The sequence below is a fragment of the Desmodus rotundus genome, chromosome 6, assembly GCF_022682495.2.
Source record: "Desmodus rotundus isolate HL8 chromosome 6, HLdesRot8A.1, whole genome shotgun sequence".
NCBI classification, from domain to species: domain Eukaryota; kingdom Metazoa; phylum Chordata; class Mammalia; order Chiroptera; family Phyllostomidae; genus Desmodus; species Desmodus rotundus.
In genome coordinates, this window is record NC_071392.1 from 85,477,584 (window position 1) to 85,496,110 (window position 18,527).

The 18,527-nt window shown below is 54.4% G+C and overlaps 1 protein-coding gene across 2 annotated transcripts; it reads left to right on the forward strand.

The window, feature by feature from the left end:
• Positions 1 to 3,295: 3,295 nt before the first annotated feature.
• EPHB6 (EPH receptor B6) lies at positions 3,296 to 18,527 on the forward strand. 2 transcript variants are annotated; one of them, XM_045182089.3, is made up of 18 exons: positions 3,296 to 3,628; positions 3,946 to 4,107; positions 10,921 to 11,120; positions 11,388 to 11,452; positions 11,723 to 12,476; positions 13,192 to 13,347; positions 13,662 to 14,012; positions 14,099 to 14,223; positions 14,426 to 14,588; positions 14,808 to 14,922; positions 15,149 to 15,201; positions 15,418 to 15,537; positions 15,659 to 15,906; positions 16,150 to 16,323; positions 17,059 to 17,208; positions 17,466 to 17,659; positions 17,822 to 17,977; positions 18,083 to 18,527. In XM_045182089.3, exons 3-18 carry the CDS (start codon positions 11,021 to 11,023, stop codon positions 18,189 to 18,191), a joined length of 3,033 nt encoding a protein of 1,010 aa, XP_045038024.2. In that variant the 5' UTR covers positions 3,296 to 3,628; positions 3,946 to 4,107; positions 10,921 to 11,020; the 3' UTR covers positions 18,192 to 18,527. The 2 variants fall into 2 exon arrangements, with proteins under 2 accessions (XP_045038024.2, XP_024428613.2); XM_024572845.4 differs by lacking the exon at positions 3,946 to 4,107.

The following is an 18,527-nucleotide window of genomic DNA, read 5'->3' on the forward strand; positions in this document are numbered from 1 at the left end:
CCTTTCAGATAGGGTCATCAGAGGGCACAGTCTTGGCCAATAACATACATGGAGATGTCACAGGGTGGAGCTTCCAGAAAGGTTCTTTAAAGGGTGCTAACTCAGCTGGAGCTACGCCCTGTATTCTGTGCCTCTCTCCTTTTTCTTGACTGAAACTAATAGACATGACAGCTGGAGCTCAGGCTGACATGCTGAGAACTGGGGAGCAAGGCCACCCCTAAAGACGGAGGGGCAGAACCTAAGCCTTATTGACGTGGGGCTTCATAGAAGTCCTGGATCATTCTGTTTGTGAAAATCACTGCTGTACAGCTTTTCTGTTACATGCAGCTGACTGTCCATCCCTAACTGATAAAACATTCTTTAACGAGAGAGGGGCCCTCCTCTCTCTCTCTGCGCACTAATACTTCCCAGTGTCTTTCCCTTATTGCTCAAAGTCATGTCCAAGTGTGGACTCTCGTGGGCAAATTTTGAAGATCGTTCACATTCAGCGTGCATTAGGATATCAATCACCATTAGTCTACAAATCAGTGGCAGACGAGGTGTGTCCTCAAAACAAACCAGGACTGTGGGAGAAGTCTAGAACACTCTGGAAATTTCTAACCAGGAAAAGAATGAAAAACATTTCAGTTGTATAAATGAGCATTTGACGCTTTTATTAGAGACTAGACTCTCCAGCTTTGGGGAAGTAAGGTCATACCTAGAGGTCATAGGGCTTCCAGCCAGTTCAGGAAAGGGCCTGGACCTCTGCGAGGTGGGACCTCTGGAGCTATAATTAATGTTCTGGAATGAGAGATCTGGGGACTCAGCAAATTCCTTTATTGCTTTTTACTAGGATTCGAATCACTGAAATTACTTATAAAATTCCTTGTTTATAACATCTGCTTGCATTCGACATTCTAAAGGGAAATAAGGAAAGAGACGCTTGCATGCCCTGGGGGAGTGAAAGCTGCTGAAGAGAGGAAAGCCCAATGTGGCCAAAGCAGGAAAAAGGCAGCAGAGCCAACCAGAGCCAGCCCAAACCGCCTGGGGTGTTCCGCTCAGGAGTGGCTTCTCGGCTCCGGATTTACGTTATAGATGGTTGTGTCCCAAGACAATGAATTCTGTGACCTGCAAACTTTGTTGTCCTGCCCTTCCGCACAGAACAAGTTTCAATACTGTATTTCCTTTTGTTTACTTATTCTAAAACACTTCTAAGTACCTACTCTGTGCCAGGCACCGAACAAACTGTAGCAAAGATTTCGGTTCAACTTGAAGAAGGAATTCGTTACTTCGGTTTTTAATAGCTGCATGACTTAACAATACATTCGGTGCTACCCCCCTACCTTTAAAATTTACTTTGATAACAAATAGGAAATTATGATCCAGGGCCAATCGTAATCACAAAGTTAAGCCTCTTTGCTCCAGAGTTCAATGAGCTTTCTTTGAAGACTGGATGCCTCTCAAATTTTATCAACAACAACAAAATAATTACATAAACCTTGAACAACCAAAACGTAATTTCATATTCTAGGCACGTAATGGGCCAGTGTAAACAATGAGACATAGCCGACAATAGGAATAGATATATTTTTACTATAAGGTCAATATATGATGTGTTGCACATTACTACTGGGATGTCTAGATTTTATGAATTAACGTCTATGTTTTGGTTTGGTTGATACTTTTATTTTTAAACATCATTTAATTCTATGCTTGCAAAGAAAAAAGGGGGGGCAGTATATCCCTAGCTTTCCCGCATCAATCGCACTGTCAGTACAGCAAGGACCCTAAGTTACATAATACCGCAGAAAATGTAAATCCACGTTTCACAAAAGTCTGCCAAAGCCTTGGAGATAACAGATTTGGAAATGAAGGCGATTCTCTACCACGGACTCTCAGAGCGAAGGGAAGAAACAAGATACTGTTAGACTCATTAGTGCAAGTGGACTTGTTAGTGATGTCCAAACGCAGAATCATCCAACGCCATTAGGCTTATTAATTAACTCCAGATATTGGGAGTGAACAGCCCCCTTGCCAAGCGGGGATTTGTTCAGCCGCCATTATCTCTCCATCTATCACTCACTGAGCCAATTCATTAAAGCCCAGTTTGTTTCTCCCAGGTGCCTCCTAATGAGTTTCATTGTTTTGTTTATTGTGCTTATTGGCTCGCAGATCTCTTTCACAATTTTCCTCCGTTTCTGATGGCTCCTTAAGTAGCAGTCTGGATCAGCCCATTTGTGGCTAGTGCCTTAATAAACGTAAACGTGTCCTGACTAAATGAAAGACTTTGGGGAATAAGATGGGACAGGATAGGAGGAGTGGGAAGAAAAGGCCACAGCGAATTCCACCAGGTGCCTGTGTTCCTGGAAAGAGCCAGCAGGTGGTAGCAACACCTCGCCAGAGGCCCCAGCTCCGCGCGGTCGTAACCGAACAATAGACCCCCCACTCCTGCCTAGGGTTTGAGCAGAGGCTGGGGAGTAGGTGGAAACAGAGTTCCTCGCGGCGCCCCCTCCGTTCCTCACCCCTTCCTTCCAGGAACCTGCTGAGTCCCTTCCACCGCCTCTAATCCCCCTGGGGGAGGTCTTCTGTGAGGAGCGGTCAAAGGAGGCGGCACCCAGAGGCGCAGCGACTTGCCCGGGCCGTGCAAAGCCGGGAGCCGACGTCAGGACTTCCCCTAAGACCCAGACTTCCTTGCCCTTTGGGGAGGGTAGAGTCAGAAGCCCCGACGGTGACAAATATCCAGGGCCGCGAACAGGGAGAAGAGTTTAAAGGCTAAATCAGAGGTTCAGACCTAAACGCCCTCTCGCTTGCTGTCTACGCACCCCCACCACCCTCGTACCCTTTGAGATTTCTCAGTTTGTCTTTCCCTCCACCCCCTGCTTTTCCTTTTTTCTTTTTCTTTTTTCTCAGTTCACGCCCACCTGAATCCAAACCCGAGTAGGAACTAAAACTGCGGGTCTAGTTCCTAGAGTTGGAGCAGAAAAGCAGGGGAGGGGAGAGGGCGCAGGTGCCCGGCCCGGAGGCAACCCTGCGCGCCCCGCCCGGGCACCACTAGCCCCTCTCTCCCGGGGCCCGCGTCGGTCCCAGGGGTTTTCGACGCATCTCCCAGGTGCTCGGATCCGCGCCTCCGCCAGGCCTCTCGCGCATGCCACCCTCCGTGCGCACGTCCCTCCGCCCCGTGCCGCCACCCCACTCTCCCCGCGCGCTCGCCGCCTGGGCCGGGAGGGCGGGCGCGGCTCCCCGGAAGAGGGGAGCGCGGGGCGGCCGCCGCGGCCGGAGAGGGGCGGGCCGGGCTGGGAGGGACGCGGGGGGGCGGGCCGGGCTATTCTGGCTCCTGCCGCCTCGCAGGAGCAGAGCCGCGGGCGGCGGGACCCACGACCCAGCGCGACGACAACCGCGACCCAGCGCGGCGACGGCGAGCGCGACGCTGGCCCCGCACGATCCTCGGCGCCCCGCCTCCAGAGCAGCCCCGGCCGCCAGCCACCGCCCCCTCTCCCCGCCGCCTCTGAGCCCCGGAGACGGGCTGCGCGAGCGGACCCGGGCCGCGGAGAGCGGGGCCCCCCCGCACCGGAGCGGAGACGCGGGCGGCGCCGAGCGAGCACGGGGCCTCAGGGGGCGCAGACCTGCGGAGCCTGCGGCGGGCGGGAAGGTGAGCCCCGGGGTCGCAGGAGGTTGTGGAGGGTGGGGATCGGTGCGCCTGGGTACAGAGGATTAAGGTTTGCAAAAGTAGATGGTCCCTCTAGACAGGGCCTCTGCAGAGCCTCGGGGACCTCCTGGGGAGAGAAGGGGGTTGCCGAGTACCCCTCCCAAGGCTGGAGTGGGTTCGAAAGGGAGAGCGGAACTGGCCCACCTGGCTCCCCCGTCCCCTCTAAGCAGCCTCATTGACACCCCCATTACCCTTGCTGCCGCGATGCCCACTGTGTTTGCAGACACTCCTCGGGCTCTGATACGGGGGTCCTGCTATAGGGGTCCTCGCAGAGGCCGGGCTCCAAGCCTTCTGCAGAGATTTGCCCACCCCTCCAGTGGCATCCCTCCAATCCCGGTGGAGCTGGGAGGAGCAAGGAGGTTGATTCCACACCTGCCCCCAGCTCCCCACAGCTCTCCTGCTCCCCACCTCCATCACCACAGGTAAGCCCTGGGTTGGTGGGACTTGGTTCTTGCTCCCCAGCCAAAACCTGAAGTCGCACCAAAGTCGATTGCTTGCCGCTGCCCCAACCCCGCCCCTCTCTGTCTGGGAGCTTGGCCCCGCCAGCCCCCACCCACCAATCTTGGCTGTCTGGTCCCCTCTCTCCTCCCATCCCTGGGGGAGCTGGCGTGGGCCCAGCGTAGCCAATGTTGTAATGTCCCTGGCAGTGCCCGTGGAGAGAAGCGGCTGGACCTGTTCCCAATCAGTTAACCTGGGCCAGGCCCTCCACTGCCAGGGGAACTTGACTCAGGCTCTGGAAGGGGAGATGCTGGTCCAGTGGGAAAGGGGCTCTGGGACTGTGGGCAGTGCAGGGAAACTGGCCAAGTAATGGGGCACTGGGGGACTGAGACAAGCCCGGAGCTGTTCGGAGGGTCTACTTGGCTCCTTCCCCGCGATGGACCTTTCCTGTCGCAGGAGGATTAGGGTCGCAGGAGGATTAGGGTCCCAGCTTCTGTGTACCTACCTAGTGGCCTAGGGAGAAGGACTCCTTTGGAGTCTATTGGTTCATTCAGGGTGCAGGAAGATGGCTGGCCATGACACTCCTGTGCCACCAGGATGGTGGGGAGCCACAGGCAGCCATAGGCTGAGCGTGGGGAAGGCAGGACCATTGCTTCTCTGGGCCAGCTGCTCTCTGTCCCAGCTCATCACCATCTCCTGAGCTGGCCCTGGGCTGTGTTCACACTGCACTCCCTGCTAGATGGAAGGGGGAGAGGACAGGGGGAGGGGGTTGGCAGCCTCTGGTTTCCCTTTCTCGACTTCCCTGCTTCCCTCCCCCTCCCTACCCTTCTGCAGAAGCAACTCCTGAGAGCAGTTCACAGATTAGGGGTGGAGAAGGGCTCATGGGCATCTGAGGACCACTCTGGATCTGCACTGATGGACATGTTCACACACACACACACACCTCCTAGCACCCACCACCCACACCCGTCTCACGTCATACTCACTCCCTTACACACTCTCATACTAGCTCTGGCCCTGGCACTCATGGGCTTCCTTCCACAATCTTCCACTTACTCACTCCTTGTGCACACACACCGACTGCCCCAGCACCCTCCCTTCTGCTCTTTTCCAAAGCCAGGCATGTCCTCAGTCGCTGCACAGCCAGAGTGGCTTGTTCTGAGTGGCCGTCTGGCTAAACCCAGACACTGCCTGTATCTCAAGAGCCTCCCCCGGCTCCACAGTGGGAGGCACATTCGTCAGCATCTTCATGCTCTAGGGGACATTCTCAGGGCTGGAGGCCTCAAGGGACACAAGACTGTCCTCTGCTGGGTAATTCACAGATTGGATTCCCCAGCCAGGGAAGAGGGGCTACAGCCTTGGAGGACAGCCGCCTCCTCACTGTCTGCTCTGGATGCTGCCTTAAAGGCCAGTGGGATCCCTTACCAGGCAGGAGGCCAGAGCTCAAAGAGAAGGCGACTGAGACTAGGTCCAAGGTGGAGATTAAAGGGGAGAGGTTGCAGCATTAAGCTGAGCAAGGATTATTCTGGAATTTCCTGGGCGTTTAAACAGCTGCAGAACAGGACGGAGGGCAAGGCCTGTGTGCTGACCTCTCCCACGCTGACCCTGTGGCTAACAGGTGTAAGGACCAGCTCAGCAACCACGCCAGATATAAAACCATCATCGGTGCCTGTGCCCTTGGGACCTCCCCTCCACTCCCAAAGACCCCTGCAGCCTGCTTGGCCTCCCTGCATGTTCCCGTCTGAGCTCAGTTCACAGTGGTGCCCCTTGTGTGTATTCTGAATGTCCAGTCCCCTCTAGTCCCCTCTTTCCTTTTGAAGTCAGAGTTCTGCAACCTGTAAGAAACACAGAGTGTTATCAGTAGGACAATGTGAACTTCCAGGAGAGAAGCTTAAAGAAAATCCAGAGATAAAAGTTCTTTGCTTTTCTTGTTAACATTATTTTGCTTATTCATTCCCAGCTCCTCTTGCCTCTCCATCTCTGCTTTCTTCTTATAGGTGAAATTTTCTAGATAGTTTGAAATCTAGATGAGGAAAAAGAGGGGAGAGTAAAATCTAAATGTTATTGCTATACTCGTCTAGGTTTTTAAAATATTTCCCTTTTTTGCTTAGATTTTAATTATGAGGTTTTTGTTTTCATTATAAAAGTAAGATATGCTCACTATAATAAGAAAAACAGCTCAAATATATGTAAGATAAAGTGAACACCTCTCCCCTTCAGTTCCTACCTTCTACAGTAACCAATTTTAATGCCCCAAATATCTCTGCCATAGCTTCTCCCAAGTTTATTTGGCTTACCTATTTTAAAAAATTCATTTTGTGGGTTGAGGTACGTAAACTATATTAAGTCAGCTTGGTTTATTCACAAAATTATCGTATTTGCCATGTTGATTAGACAGCAGTTAACTTTTAAAATTCTTACAAATTTACTACTGTTTAAGTCTTGCATTTTTATAGAGAACTGAAATCGTAAGCCATGGTTTATTAGCTAACATTCTACACATCTTTAATCTTTGCCAGTTTCCGAAACAAAATATAACCCAGATGCCTAAGACACTGTCGTATTTTTGTAAACCCAAGACGTGGAGCAGGCTTGTGGATGTAGTCCCTACTGTATGAACAAGATATAAAGTGATAGGGCCAGAAAGGGAGCTGAGAAAAAACCAAAAAAAAACAAAAAAAGAGAAATCACAGAATGCAGTTTTCGTCACAGGAAAATTGGTCTAATCAGTCTCATTTTCTGAGCTATCGTTTTATAGCTATATTTCTGCTGTTTCTGGTGTTTTATTTTAAATGCATGTACACATCTGAAATTTGAAAGTTTTCCTGATTGGGCTAAGTTTTCAGCTCTTTCATGGGTTAGAGGATGTCTAAACAATGCTAATTCCTTTCACCAGTTGGAGAAGATAGAGGAGTCTCAAGCAGGCCACAGGGGAGAGGACCAGAAAGACGTCCTAGTCCTCAGCCACTGAAGGCACCTTTGAAAACCAAGTTCTAAGTCCTGCTTATTTAGTATTCTAGGCACACGTGTGGAGTATCCATATTCTTGTCACTTATATTTCTGCCTTTGAAACTTGTTTCAAAAGACTATGCATTGGCTTTGACTGGTGGGGCTCAGTGGGTTGAGCATCATCCCGCAAACCAAAAGGTCACCGGTTGGATTCCTAGTCAGGGCACATGCCTTGGTTGCAGGCCAGGTCCTCAGTCTGGGGCATGTGAGAGTCAACCAATTGATGCTTCTCTTGCACATCAATGTTTCTCTCCCTGTCTTTCTCCCTCCCTTCCCCTCTCTCTAAAAATAAATAAATAAAATCTTTAAAAAATAATCTGCACTGGTAGGAATTAGTTGACAGCAATTTCTTTCATAAGCTTAATGAAGTTTCTTCTTTCCATATTTTTAGTTTAGCCATAGAGATGCACTCTGATTCTTTTTACCAATTAAAAAAGAAAAGACTCGAGTTTATCTGGTTTCTTAGATGAGGGAGAGCCGACCTGACTGCCTAGTCTCACTCAGCCACGATTTCTTTTTCTGAAGAGACCTATTTCTAACCTGCAGTCTTCTGGAGCCGAATGGAAAAGGTGTCCTCATCAAACAGCCAAAGCACACTTCAGGGTACTTTATCATCCTCAACCATTTCTTTTTAATGAAGATCTTTGTTCTTAGTAAAATTCAAAGAAAATTCCTGAAGTGGCAATCCATTTTATTCTTTCCTTTCTGATTCCTCTTCAGGACAGAAGCTGAGTGGCTTTAACATGTTTTATAATTGCTTTTGCTCTTTTCTGGAATTTCTGGAGAGAGGCCAGCTTCATGTTGTCATAAGATGCCTGCAAAAGCGATGCACACACCCCCCATTACAGCCACCACGATACTCGTATTGTGGGTCATCGAAGCAAATGCTTTGCCATTCCTCACCTTCTAGAATGTTCCATATTGCACGGCATCTTTTCCCTTGTGTTTTGCTGCCCTTCAAAAAAAAAAATCACTGAGCTGGATCTAAATTGCTTGCTATCCCTTCTCCATGGTTTCTTGTCTAGTTGATCGGTTAAGAAGACAGAGTGCGTATAGTGTCTTCTTTCTACAGACTCCGGAATCCACCCTTGCTCTGACTGAGACTGTTTTAAAGAATGTCCGCTGGGCAAATGGTATCCCAGTCTTTGCTGGTTAAAGCCTTCGTGTGGGCATTTTCAGCTCTTGATTAAGAGCATTTCCCAAGACTCTCTGGCTCTGGGCAGAATCTGGTTGGTTTGGGTGAGGCAGGCATGTCTCTAAGGTAAGCCATTGAGAGTCTGGGGCTGCTGCGCCTGCCACGTGAACTAGTTCAGGATAGTTACTAAACGGCCCTTAGGAATGGGGCAGCGCTTTACACCTCGTGATCTCCCCGTGCTTCTTAACAGCATGTATTTAATCCGTGCGTGATTCTAGTAGCATTTGGCAGAGGACCTTTGCTTTTTAGGGATAATATGCCCTATGGACATGCCTCTTGCTTTCCCCCAGCTTTATTGAGATACAGCTGACAGACACCACGGTGTGAGTTTCAGGTGTACAACGTGGTGATTTGGACATGCTCCTTTCTCGCGTCCATATGCCCTGAGCTGAACTCCGTCTTTCACAATAGGGTTTCAGAAATAGGAAAGGCAAAGGTCAGCGGCCGGTTGGCAGATCCCCGCCATGCTATCAGCTCATTCAGGTGTAGAAACGGTGTCTTTTCACGGGAAACACATGGAGTTCATACCGAAGGCTTCATCTCCCTGTAGAGCCAGCATGACTAGAAAAAATTGGGTTAGTAGAAATCAAAACACGATTTTCATGTGTATCAAAGTTGAGTATAGTTTGATTTTAGCGTGGTTTTGAATGTGTCATTTTCGACAACACTAGGGATCACGGGGCCATAAATATCCAGGAAGACACGGGTTCCAGCTTTCAGCTGGCTTTCTTTGTTTACTCTCGGTCCTGGGCCTTCCCAGCAGCATGCCCGCTTCCTGCTCGACAGAAATAAATGCAGTCTGCCACTCTTGTCCTTGCAACTCATGGACTTTTGAGACGCGTCACGAGGAGGAGATTGGCCACCACTCATCAGCACTAATCTCTAGGGCCTGTTTGTTGTCACTGTGACCCTGGAGGCCTCAGGCCTCCCTGTCAGGTGCTTGTGGGCTGCAGCCGGGCTCCTGTGGGCCTGGGGCATTTTATGGAAAAGGGCAGCTCCTTCCATAATCAGTCATTTTGAGGGCATGCACACTATTTCAATTCATTTGACTAAACAGCTATTATCTACAGATTTAAAGGAATGTGTAATAAATGATTCACTGGGAAGATTATATATATATTTATATACACACACACAAGATTTTAAGAAAACAAAAGCTAAAGGAACGCAGTGAGTCTTCCTTGTACCAGCTGCCGTCTTGTCCCTCCACCTTTCTTCCCAGGTTTTGTCTACTCATCACAATGGTGCACGCACAGATACGTACATCATTACACGCCCAGCTGGGAGCACACTTTATACTGCTCTGCACTGGACTTCCCCTGGGCACTTGTTTTCACATCAGTATATAAACAGTAGCCCTTATTCCTTTTGAAGGTTGTGCCATATTTTAAAAAAATTCAATTACAGTTGACATGCAATATCATATCAGTTCCAGGTATCTACCAGAGTAGTTAGACATTTATATACCTTAGGAAGCAATCGCCTTGATTAGTCTTGTACCCATCTGACACCACGCACATTTATCACAATATTATTGGCTATATTCCCCATGCTGCACTTTACATCCCTGTGAACCATCTTTCTCATTTTGAAGAGTTTCTTTGCTGTCTTTCCTTCACACACAGTTCCGCAATAAATACCCTGGTTTGAACATCGGTGCAAATGGATCCAGGTATATGGCACCTGAAGGACAAATTCTTAGAAGTGAAGCTGCTAGGTAGACATCCCCGACTAGCCTTCCGAGAGACTATTCCAAGTTGACCTTGCAAGCACAGTGACCATCACGGAGCCTCTTTTCCATGCCTTCTCCAACCCGCCACATTATTAATCTCACAGGGGAAAATGGCATGTCCCTGTTGTTCCGGCACACTGCCCTTTCATCCCGAGCAAACTAGAAGCATCTTTGCATATATCGAAGGCTTACCTTTATTTTTCTATAAGCCATAGAAAAAATGTGCTCCTGGTAGAGAGAGGACCTCACCTGGGTTCACGAAGTGCCGGAATACCAGACCTCTGTAGCTCTCCACCTTCAGTATTCACTCATTTCTTAGATAGAGTGTTCACCCTAATGTCTCCACACGCCCATTCTGGCACCTCCCTCCTGTCATACACCCCAGCTCTGCTGCCGTGGTCCCTCTAGCTTCACTGCCTCCCTGAGGTGCTTGGAGTGTCCAAGTGTGATGGGGATGGGGAAGTGTGGGGGAAGGGGGATCGTGTGTCCCCAGGGAAGGAATAGCTTTTAACCCACATGCTTTTGATGAGAAGTGTCTCCCAACTCCCAATACAGGGCGGCTGGAGGAGGGAGGAAGAGAAGAGGGGAAATGAAGAGAAAGAACTGGAATAGCTCCTTCCAGAAGAAAAGGCTAAGACTGGCCCAGAACTAACTACCCTGTGCTCTAAGAAGGAGGGCCGCCGGCACATGGCCCTACTAGCTGTGGGTTCCGCACCAGTCAGAAGAGAGTCGGGTCCCTGCTGTCACCCCCAGTCAGTGCTGGGGCAGTTTGAGAGCTATAGAAGGAGCAACCTGTACCACTGTGAAGCAATGCAGTTACCTCCCCCACCCCTGGCCTCTTCTGGTCCTCTGTCTCCCTAGGAAGCGAGCTTGGCTGCAGTCCCCGGGTCTTGCAAAGCGGCAGCCCTGCCGGGGTGCAGGGCAGCAGCCAGGGCAATGGTGGGAACCCTGAAGATGCCCCATGGCTGCTGAGGGTGCTGCCCAGTCAGGGAGCGGAGTGGCGGGCATGGTGTGCGGTGTCTGGGTCCTGGTCCTGGTGTCCTCCGTTCTGGCTCTGGAAGGTGAGAGGGGGCGGGGACCAGAGAAGCCCCACCTGCCTGCAGAGACCCTGCACAGTTGGGAAATAGGAAAGACTCAGAAAAGGCAGAAAGAGGGGGAGGGAGGTGGGGAGAGTTTCAGAGAAAGGCTTCTGGCAGCCAGCTGTGCCCCGCTGGTGGGTTAAATGGGCCAGGGAAGCAAATTCTGTTTTTTCTTATGGACGTGGGGTGGGGGTTAGCAGAGCTGGTGGGAGCCTTGGCCACTGCTTGTCGCTTCTTATCTCTGGGCAGAGGTACTGCTGGACACCACTGGAGAGACATCTGAGATAGGCTGGCTCACCTACCCACCAGGTGGGGTGAGTGTCATTCTGTGGTTCTGAACCCATAGCCCCTCCCTCACCCTGCTCCCTGGAGGGTGGAAATCAGGAAGGAAACCCTGGGTAGGGACTAATGGAATGAGACTCTCCCTCCAGAGGAACAAGGGCTTCTGCGTATCCTCTACCCAGCTTTGCATGTCATTCATTTTCAGTCTCAGTGGAAGAGACATATTCCCCACCTTCCTGCACCCTCCAAATCCGGAGGCCCTAACACCCATCTTCTCCCGCCCGACCCGCCCCTCCCCGCAGTGGGACGAAGTGAGCGTTCTGGATGACCAGCGACGCCTGACGCGGACCTTCGAGGCCTGCCACGTGGCAGGGGCCCCGCCGGGCACCGGTCAGGACAACTGGCTGCAGACACACTTTGTGGAGCGTCGTGGCGCCCAGAGGGCACACATCCGACTGCACTTCTCCGTTCGGGCCTGCTCCAGCCTGGGTGTGGCGGGGGGCGCCTGCCGGGAGACCTTCACGCTTTACTACCGCCAGGCGGAGGAGCCCGACGGCCCCGACAGTGGTTCGGCCTGGCACCTCAAACGCTGGACCAAGGTGGACACGATTGCCGCAGACGAGAGCTTTCCTGCTGCCTCCGCCTGGGCGGTGGGGCCCCGGGGGCCTGGGCCCAGGGCTGGGCTGCAGCTGAACGTCAAAGAGCGGAGCTTCGGCCCCCTGACCCAGCGCGGCTTCTATGTGGCCTTCCAGGACACTGGGGCCTGCCTGGCCCTCGTGGCCATCCAGCTCTTCTACCATGCCTGCCCCTCTGTGCTCCGTGCCTTCGCCTCCTTCCCTGAGACTCAGGCCAGTGGGGCCGGGGGGGCCTCCCTGGTGGCAGCCGTGGGCACCTGTGTGGCTCATGCAGAGCCAGAGGAGGATGGAGGTGGGGCCCAGGTGGGGAGCAGCCTCCCCAGGCTGCATTGCAACGGGGAAGGCAAGTGGATGGTCGCCGTCGGCGGCTGCCGCTGCCAGCCTGGGTACCAGCCTGCACGTGGAGACAAGGCCTGCCAAGGTGAGACCCCCGCTCTCACGCGCTTGTCCAAGATCTCCCCACCTGCTCCGACCTTTGGGCTCCTTTCCTGAACACCTCAAACTTCATTTTGCCCCTGAAAGGTCAGGCATAGGCTATTGGAGGGAAGGATTCCTATTTATTTCCTCAAGCACACAAACTCCCTCTCATCCACTCATCTGAGAAACTTCTAGCACCTTCTGGAGATGTCCACCACCACTGCTGAGGCACCGAGGGCTGCAGGCCTGAGAAGCAATGGAGATCAAAAGGAGTTGAACTCCTGGGTTATCTTGGGATGGGGTCCTTTGTCCGCATTTGCCCTATTTTGGGGGTGGGTTCATCCTGGGGCCAGGTGCCCAGGATGCAGGTGAAAGGCAGTGAACTCCAGCTAAGGAAGGACCAAGGAGAAAGATTCTGCTGCAGGTGGAGGAGCAAGAGGCCTCTGCACAGGGGGTTATGCAATCCAGCCCACAGACACCTGCCTCTGGTGCTTGGCCTGCCCGTAACCCCCACCCACCTCACTTTTTCCATCACTGGAAATGCAATTCCACCCCAGTGAAGCAGCAGGAGTAATCTCTGCCTGAGGGAGGGAAAGAGGGAGGAGAGGGTGGGGGTTCCATCTCCGGAGAAAAGGAGGAGCCAGCCCTGTGTGTGGGGGGGAGTGCTCAGGAGGGGCTAGAGGAGGATGCTGAGGCTTCCACTCTCCTCTGGCCCTCAGCCTGCCCTGAGGGGTCCTACAAGGCCTTGGCTGGGAACGCCCTCTGCTCACCGTGCCCTGCCCGCAGCCACGCCTCCAACCCTGCAGCCCCTGTTTGCCCCTGCCTTGTGGGCTTCTTTCGGGCCAGTTCTGACCCTCCAGAGGCTCCCTGCACTGGTGAGTCCCCCACCTGTCCCAGAGGTGGAAGCAGGACTGGGGGTGGGGCCAGAAAAGGAGGATCCTGAGGGCAACCTGTGGGGCTGGTGTGCATTGTCCGTGACTTCTCCTTCTCCTGGGTCCTCGTTTCCTCCACTACCTGCTCCCCTGTCCCTGACCCCATTGCCCCTGGCCTATCTCCTGCCTCTCTCCTCCCACCTGCCCACTCTGCTTTCTGGCCCCACCCCATGCTGTTTGTCTCCTCCCTCCCTGAATCACTCTACCTCATCACTCCTTCCTTCCCGGCCCTTCCCGGCCTCATCCGCCGCACCCAGGCCCTCCTTCGGCTCCCCGGGAGCTTTGGTTCGAGGTGCAAGGCTCGGCGCTCATGCTGCACTGGCGCCTGCCCCGGGAGCTCGGCGGGCGCGGGGACCTGCTCTTCAATGTCGTGTGCAAGGAGTGCGGAGACCGCCAGGAGCCCGGCAGACGGAGTTCTTGTCACCGCTGTGGGGATGAGGTGCACTTCGACCCCCGCCAGAGGGGCCTGACTGAGAGCCGGGTGTTAGTCGGGGGGCTCCGGGCACATGTACCCTACATCTTGGAGGTGCAGGCCGTCAACGGGGTGTCAGACCTCAGCCCTGACCCTCCCCGGGCTGCAGCCATTAATGTCAGCACCAGCCACGCAGGTGAGCCTTACCTCCCCTCCTTAGGACCCCTCTCCTACTTTGGCCTTCTGGTCCCAGAAACCCCGTACTGACTTCCCCCATCCCAGTTCCCTCTGCAGTCCCAGCGATGCACCAGGTGAGCCGCGCATCCGACAGCATCACAGTGTCCTGGCCCCAGCCAGACCAGACCAATGGGAACATCCTGGACTACCAGCTGCGCTACTATGACCAGGTGGGGTGGGGCAGGGCAGCCCAGCAGGACTGGAGGGAGCTTGCAGTGTCCCTCCTGGGGTTGGAGGTGGGGGAATGAGAAGGGGGTGGGGGGAAGTGCCCAGGAGCCCTGTGGAATGTGGGAAGGGCCGAAGCCTTGGAGGTAGGAGCAGGGGTGAGGAGCTGGGACAGCCCTGCAGGGAGTGAGTGGCTGTCACCCCCAGGCAGAAGATGAATCCCACTCCTTCACCCTGACCAGCGAGACCAACACGGCAACTGTGACACAGCTGAGCCCTGGCCACATCTATGGCTTCCAGGTTCGGGCACGGACTGCCGCGGGCCACGGCCCGTATGGGGGCAAGGTCTATTTCCAGACGCTGCCTCAAGGTGAGAGGAAGCCCGGATAGATGGTGAGGGGTGGGCACTAGGGGTAGTGAGGAGATCCCCGGGTCTCTCCAGGCCAGAGGCTATGAGGAAAGAGCTGAGGCTGAGGGAGGACCTTTGGGTCTGTGGGTGGGAGTGGGTGGGTGGGTGTGTGCTGGGGTATGCTGGTGGTGCCCATGTGGGGCCTTGACCACCTGTGATCTTGGGTGGCTGGTTCCTCAGGTGAGCTGTCCACCCAGCTTCCGGAGAGACTGTCCCTGGTGATTGGGTCCATCCTGGGGGCTTTGGCCTTCCTCCTGCTGGCGGCCATCACTGTGCTGGCTGTGGTCTTCCAGAGGTGAGCCCCTCCTCGCCATGTCCCCACACCACTCCCTCTGCCTCACACCCCCAAGTCCCAAAAACCCAAAGCCCAGCGTGGAAACCCCCATACCCAGCCCCTACCAGGGGCCTCCCACGCGGCAGTAGTGGGGAACCTGGTCCCCAGTTAGCCAGCAGCATGAGTGGGGCTGGACGGGGGAGGAGCGGGGGTGAGTGTCATCCCATAACCCTGGGTTGTCCCTCAGGAAGCGGCGTGGGACAGGCTACACAGAGCAACTGCAGCAGTACAGCAGCCCAGGTGAGGGGCTGGCGGGGGTGGAATGGGGTCAGATTGGGGATCTGCAGAGATGAAGAGCTGGGAGCTCAGGCCAGGCATGCACCAGGCAAGGCCAGGCTCCCCTGAGTTGAGGGGACCTCGTTGGCACCTTCTTTGGAAGTCAGGGGGGAATGCCTGTAGTGTATGGGTGGTCTTGCCTTGCACTACAGCCTCATAACACACCCCACACACCTACAGGGCTGGGGGTGAAGTATTACATCGACCCATCCACATACGAGGACCCCTGCCAAGCCATCCGAGAATTCGCTCGGGAGGTGGATCCCACCTACATCAAGATCGAGGAGGTCATTGGGGCAGGTACTGCACCAGCGGGGGGGGGGGGGGGGGGGGGGCTGGCAGGATTCCTTCTAAACATGATCAGACACCGCAAGCCCCCCTCCCTTCCCCAAGCACCACCCAACCTCCACCTGTCCCCCAGGCTCCTTCGGAGAAGTCCGCCGGGGCCGGCTGCAGCCCAGGGGCCGGCGGGAGCAGGCTGTGGCCATCCAGGCCCTGTGGAACGGAGGCACCGAGAGCCTGCAGATGACCTTTCTCGGCCAGGCCGCAGTGCTCGGCCAGTTCCAGCACCCCAACATCCTTCGGCTGGAGGGTGTGGTCACCAAAAGCCGGCCCCTCATGGTGTTGACTGAGCTCATGGAGCTGGGCCCCCTGGACAGCTTCCTCAGGGTCAGTAGGCCTGGGGGAAGGCAGAGGGCCCTTGGCCTGGGAAGGTGTGCCATTCTAGATGGTTCCAGAGGCAGAGCCCTATACCTTTGCTCCCTCCTGTCCACCTGCAGCAGTCCTCAGCCTCCACTCCCAGGCCATTTTCTGATTTCCAAATGCCCCGCCCTCTCATGCTGATTGATGTCTGCTGTTCATATGTGTCAAGGTTCCCCACCCAGTAGCTGACCTCTGCCCCCTGCCCCTCAGCAGCGGGAGGGCCAGTTCAGCAGCCTGCAGCTTGTGGCCATGCAGCGGGGAGTGGCCGCCGCCATGCAGTACCTGTCCAGTTTTGCCTTCGTCCACCGAGCGCTGTCAGCCCACAGTGTGCTGGTGAATAGCCACCTGGTGTGCAAAGTGGCCCGTCTTGGTCACAGCCCTCAGGTGAGAGCACAGCCTTGGGGGCTGTGCATTCTTCAGCAGCAGGTGCTGGAGGATGAGCCAGAACCTGGGGCGGGGGGGCGGGGGGGCGTTGTGGGTGGGACCTTGGGTGGCATATCCTTGCGTTTGGAGGGCTGGGGCTCACCTGTGCTCCCTCTAGGAGAGAATCCTGAGCAAGGGAGGCATTGAAGGATTTCAGGAACCGAGGCCACTGGAGAAAGCGGGAGACCTCAGAAACCTGGGACTACCTCCTGCCCTTCCTCTAATGGTCATAGACTCTACCAGGGGTGTCCAACCCTCGGCCCACAGGCTGCATATGGCCCAGAATGACAATGAATGCGGCTCAACACAAAATCATACATTTACTTAAAACACTGTGAGATTTTTTTTGTGATTACATATTGCAATGTATTTAATGTACGGCCCAAGACAACCCTTCTTCTTCCAGTGTGGCCCAGAGACAGCAAAAGGCTGGACACCCCTGTGAGTCAGAGCAGCTGGGCACCAATCCTGAGCACTCCGCCCTAAGCTCTGTGACTTCGCCCCAGTTCCCTTTGCTCGGTGCCTCAGCCTCTGCAAAAGGAAGTTACTGTCATCTACCCTGCAGGGTTCTTACAGGGATGAAGGGAGGTGCTTGATGTGACACCTTTGATTCACGTCCGAGCACAGAGTAGTTGGTCAGTGAAGGCAACTATTACTGTGATTATCACTGTTGGTACTTTTGACTCTATCCTTCAGGGCCCAAGTCGGATGCTTCGCTGGGCAGCCCCAGAGGTCATTGCACATGGAAAACATACGACGTTCAGTGACATCTGGAGCTTTGGGATAGTGATGTGGGAAGTGATGAGTTATGGAGAACGGCCCTACTGGGACATGAGTGACCAGGAGGTAAGCTCTTGGCCTGGACATTGCAGCTTCCCCACCCCCCACCCCCAAAATCTTTCAACCCACCAGCCTCCCCAACTTGCACATTCTGAGACCTCCATTCTCTGATCCCTCCCTGAGATCTCATGGCTTTTGTTTTCTGTGTTTTTCAGTTCCTTCACCACTGTGACCTGTCCTCCACAGCCCACGCCCTTACCTCACAATGTACTCCTTTCCACTTGCAATAGCTTCCCCTCACCACATTCTCCTCTGATCCCCAGGTACTACATGCAGTAGAGCAGGAGTTCCGGCTGCCCCCACCTCCAGGCTGTCCTCCTGGACTACATCTGCTTATGCTGGACACTTGGCAGAAAGACCGTACCCAGCGTCCCCACTTTGACCAGCTGGTGGCTGCATTTGACAAGATGATTCGCAAGCCAGAGACTCTGCAAGCTGGTGGGAGCCCCGAGGACAGGTCTGGAGCTTAGAGCTGGAGCCTGGGAAAGCCAGGGTGGGGGTGGGGCAGACGGGGGGGGGGGGGGGGATGCGGGGCAGTCAATGCAAACCAAAAAGAAAACTGAGGAACCAGACCTAGGATGAAGAGGGGACTTTGACCTACCTGCCCCTCCCCCCTTAGACCATCCCAGGCCCTTCTGAACCCTGTGGCCCTGGACTTTCCTTCTCTGGACTCACCTCAGGCCTGGCTTTCGGCCATTGGACTGGAGTGCTACCAGGACAGCTTCTCCAGGTGTGGCCTCTGCACCTTCAGTGATGTGGCTCAGCTCAGCCTGGAGTAAGCAGGGAGAGGTGGGCGGGGGAGCCTCTGGGCCCCAGGCCCGGGTCCTGCCTGGGATCTTGGAGAAGCCGGCCTGGATTTGATCCACTCCTTCCCCACCAGAGACCTGCCTGCCCTGGGTGTCACCCTGGCTGGCCACCAGAAGAAACTGCTACACCATGTCCGGCTCCTTCAGCACCACCTGAGGCAGCCAGGCGCAGTGGAGGTCTAAAGCCCTGGCAGGAAGCTGTGACTGACCCTGCTTCGGATGCAGCCAGGACACAGGTCCAAGGAGGGACGTGGCAGACATGAGGCAGTCCCCATGTTGGCCTCTCCCTCCTGGAACACTCAGCCCAACCCTCTGGATGCTTCCTTCTCCTGTCCTCTGTCCCTTCCCACCTTCCCTCCCCACATTAAAGGGAAAGAAGGGAATTTGCAAGCTGGAGGTGTGGTGAGGCCTCAGTGTGAAAGGAATGCTGGGAAGGTGACACCACACAGCCGGGAGCAGAGTAGGGAACCATTTATTGGAAGGTAGAAGGTGACAAGACTCAGCCAGCATCACCCCACC